Genomic DNA, 3,111 nt, shown 5'->3' on the forward strand with positions numbered 1-3,111 from the left:
CCGGGGAGGGCGGTGACGGGGCGTGCCGGCCCCTTCCCCCGCCCCGGGACTACAGCACCCAGAGCGCCCCGCAACGACGGCGCCGCGCCCGGCGGATGGCGGTGGCGCGGAGCATGGGGCCGGAGCGGGTGTGTCCCGAGGAGCCGGGGCCGCCGGAGGCCCCCGACGGAGCGGCGGGCTGGAGCGGCGACGAAGAAGAAGAAGAGGAGGAGGAGGAGGAGGAAGGAGAAGAGGAGGGCGGCGGCGGCGGGGGGTACTTGTACCAGCCGCTGAGGCAGGAGCCGGAGCAGGGCCCCGGCGAGGCGGGCCCTTCCTCCGCCCCAGCGGGCTTCGCCGAGACGGGCCCCGGCCTCCAGGAGCGGCTGCAGGTACCGCCCAGCGCCCGCCGGGCCGGGGAGGCCCAGCGGCACGGCCCCGCTGGCGGGGGTCGGGCCCCAGCCCCTGCTGCCCGCCTTTCTCCGCAGATGCTGAGGCTGCACCTTCCCGACCCGCCGGCGGACAGCGAGGAGGAGGAGGAGGAGGAGGAGGGGGCGGAAGGCGCGGCGGCTCAGAGCAGCCGCAGCTCCATCCCCATGGATGCAGGTAACGGCGTCCCCGGCCGCGCCGTCCGGGCCGCCCCGCTCGGCCGCGGCCTCAACGCCCTCTCTGTTCGCAGAGCATGTGGAGCTGGTGAAGAGGACGATGGCCAGCGTGAAGCTGCCTACCCTGGGCATCCCTGCCTGGGCCAGCCAGATCTCGGAGGAGCAGTGGAAGGACGTGGTGCAGCGCACGCTGCAGGCCCGGCAGAGCCTGGGCGTCCCCAGGCCCGAGTGGCAGTGAGGGCCGAGCTGCGGTGCCGGGGCTGCTAACCCAGGCCTCCCCTCCACCGCACAGGCCCGGCAGGCTTCCACTGCCCCGCGGCTGGCTGCTGACAGGACTTGCTGCCAGCGACCTCCCAGTTTCTCCCCCTGACCTTTGTCAGGCTTCCTTTCCTGCTCCTCTTTTGTGGTTCTGGCTGGCACATAAGCTGCTGGGATGTCCTTTTGCTGGCTTCCTCTGCCTCTGAGGAGCCCTACCAGTTTCCATACTTGTGTGTGTGTGTGTGGAGGGAGCTTGTTTAGCTTTGCCCAGATTCCCTTGGGAAAAACACTGGATTTGTCCCTGTGCAAGAGTGTCAGAGAAGTCCCTCTCCACACCAGGGCTCCTCCCAGGAGCTGTGTGTTGGAATAGCAGAGGTGGAGTCCAGCTTGTCTTTCCAAGAGGTCAGTTTTATTTAGTTCTGTACATACAGGGACATCTGTACAAAATCCAACACTTTCATACTATGTAATGCTCTACTGAAAATAAAGTACACCATATGTACATATGAACTGTAAGCAGCTTAATACTTGTGTCCAGGGGGTGAATGCAGTACTTAGTTTTGCTTGTTCCCTCCGGAGGAGGGAACCAGGTGAAGTGGAAGAGGCAGCTCCAGTTCTGTCCATTTGGCTGATGTGGGGAAAGGCATAGGCAGAAATGAGCAGCACTAATGCCAGAAACTGAGTGTTGAACAAGGGGCAGTTGTAGCGTGGCAGACACAGGTCTGCAGACGAGCAGTAGGTGTGGCGGAGAGGGTGAATACGTTCCCCCTTCTCGCATGGTCCCCTTCTTACATGTCCAGGACACTGGAATGAATAGGCAGCAAACTAATGGCAATGTGAGAGTACTAAGCATCGGATCCCTGACTTGGAACAAGACACAAAAAGCTATGAGAACACCGAAGCTGTACAGCACGTAGTTGTGACCCGTTACAGCCCTGCCCCTGCAGGTGGCACAACCCCAGCGACGTTCCTCCGGCCACGCCAGGTGACTGCCGGCAGAGACAGATCATCTGCAGGACAGCAGCAGCCTCTGCGAACCACCAGTCTCTCTTCCTTCTGCAGGCAGCCGCTGCCCAGCAGCAAGCAGGTTTGAGTGAGGGCACACACACTGTAGCACTCTTGAGAATGAGGTGGCAGCTTATAAGGCAACTCTAAGCAGACAAGTTGTACTGGAAGAGTTGTACTGTTCCCTGTACTGCCAGGGGAAGAAACATCCTCCCAAGCTCTGCTGTGGGTGTCGCTCGGCAGTCCTCGTTTCCGCTGTGCCCCAAGACACCTGCCACTCCTGCGTGCCAGCTGGCATCACCCAGTGCACATCTACATGCTGTGCCAGGCATGAGGTAATTGATTGGCAGCTGACCATGAGCTTGGACTAATGTTCAAAATAAGCAATAACCTCCCTGAGGTGTTTCGTAAGTCTCCTGATGAACTGGGCCATTGCATGAAGCAGAGGGGAGACAGGGTCCTTCGTGACCGTGGGTGATCTCACACAGTCACACTTTCCAGCTGCTCCTAAGAGATGGTGGCATGCCTAACGAAGGCCAAACTGAAAGAGCTAAATAGGGCAGGGGGTTCAGGATACACGGGACAAAACCAGCTCTGTCTGGGCTGGAGAAAAGATGTGCTGTACACCGGCAGTAAGATTAGAGAGGATGAATGTCTGACCTGGGGATGCTTTACTGGTGAGGATGAGCAGAAACACCAGGACCCTCTGCAACATCCCATGATGCTGCAAAGCAGTGTCAGACTAGCAGTGACCCCATAAGCTCCCTGCACTATTGCAAGCCCGCTTAAGCTTTGGTGTCAAGAAAGCAAGCACAGCAGGTAAGAAGCAAGGAAGACTCCCTTTTCTATCACAAGCCAGCTTCTCTGAGGTGGCACCTTGGCCTGGCACTGAATCTGCACCACAAAAGTTAGGGGAGAAAGCTGGGATCACAGTAGAACCCAAATGCTGCACAAGCCCCTGGGCTATCAGCAAGGGCGCTCTAAAATGCTAAATTAGCACAAGTCCCTGATGGTAACTAAGAAGAGCCTTCAGCCACAGCAGGTGCCAAAGTAACAGAGAGAGGCAAACTTTTGCTCAGAGCACCCATGGAAGCAACTCAGCAGTAGCACCTAGCCATTGACCATGAAGAGAAGACAACACTCAGAAACAGCCTGGCCCTACGATTTGTATCCATTGCTTCCACTAGTTTGCAGAAATTACTTTAGCAGCACAAGCTTCTTAAAAACCCTGGCCACTGCAGAGCTAGGGGTGGGATACAGCGACAAA

General features: G+C 58.4%; 1 protein-coding gene across 2 annotated transcripts; it reads left to right on the forward strand.

Annotated features, from left to right (window-relative positions):
- The first annotated feature begins 54 nt into the window (after nt 1–54).
- On the forward strand, nt 55–1,349 carry MEA1 (male-enhanced antigen 1). 2 transcript variants are annotated; one of them, XM_051613997.1, is made up of 3 exons: nt 58–368; nt 465–582; nt 656–1,349. In XM_051613997.1, the coding sequence occupies exons 1-3, from the start codon at nt 96–98 to the stop codon at nt 817–819; spliced, it is 555 nt and encodes a 184-aa protein (XP_051469957.1). In that variant the 5' UTR covers nt 58–95; the 3' UTR covers nt 820–1,349. The 2 variants fall into 2 exon arrangements, with proteins under 2 accessions (XP_051469956.1, XP_051469957.1); XM_051613996.1 differs by having other exon boundaries at nt 55–582.
- Nucleotides 1,350–3,111: the final 1,762 nt, after the last annotated feature.

This window comes from Apus apus, chromosome 3 (genome assembly GCF_020740795.1).
Source record: "Apus apus isolate bApuApu2 chromosome 3, bApuApu2.pri.cur, whole genome shotgun sequence".
Lineage (NCBI taxonomy): Eukaryota > Metazoa > Chordata > Aves > Apodiformes > Apodidae > Apus > Apus apus.

What these genes read in the sequence shown, in the direction of transcription:
- MEA1 (XM_051613996.1), top strand. Translation starts at nt 96, where the DNA reads ATGGCGGTGGCGCGGAGCATGGGGCCGGAGCGGGTGTGTCCCGAGGAG. An exon ending in CTCCATCCCCATGGATGCAG is followed by an intron (nt 583 to 655) that starts GTAACGGCGTCC and finishes CTCTGTTCGCAG; the next exon opens with AGCATGTGGAGCTGGTGAAG.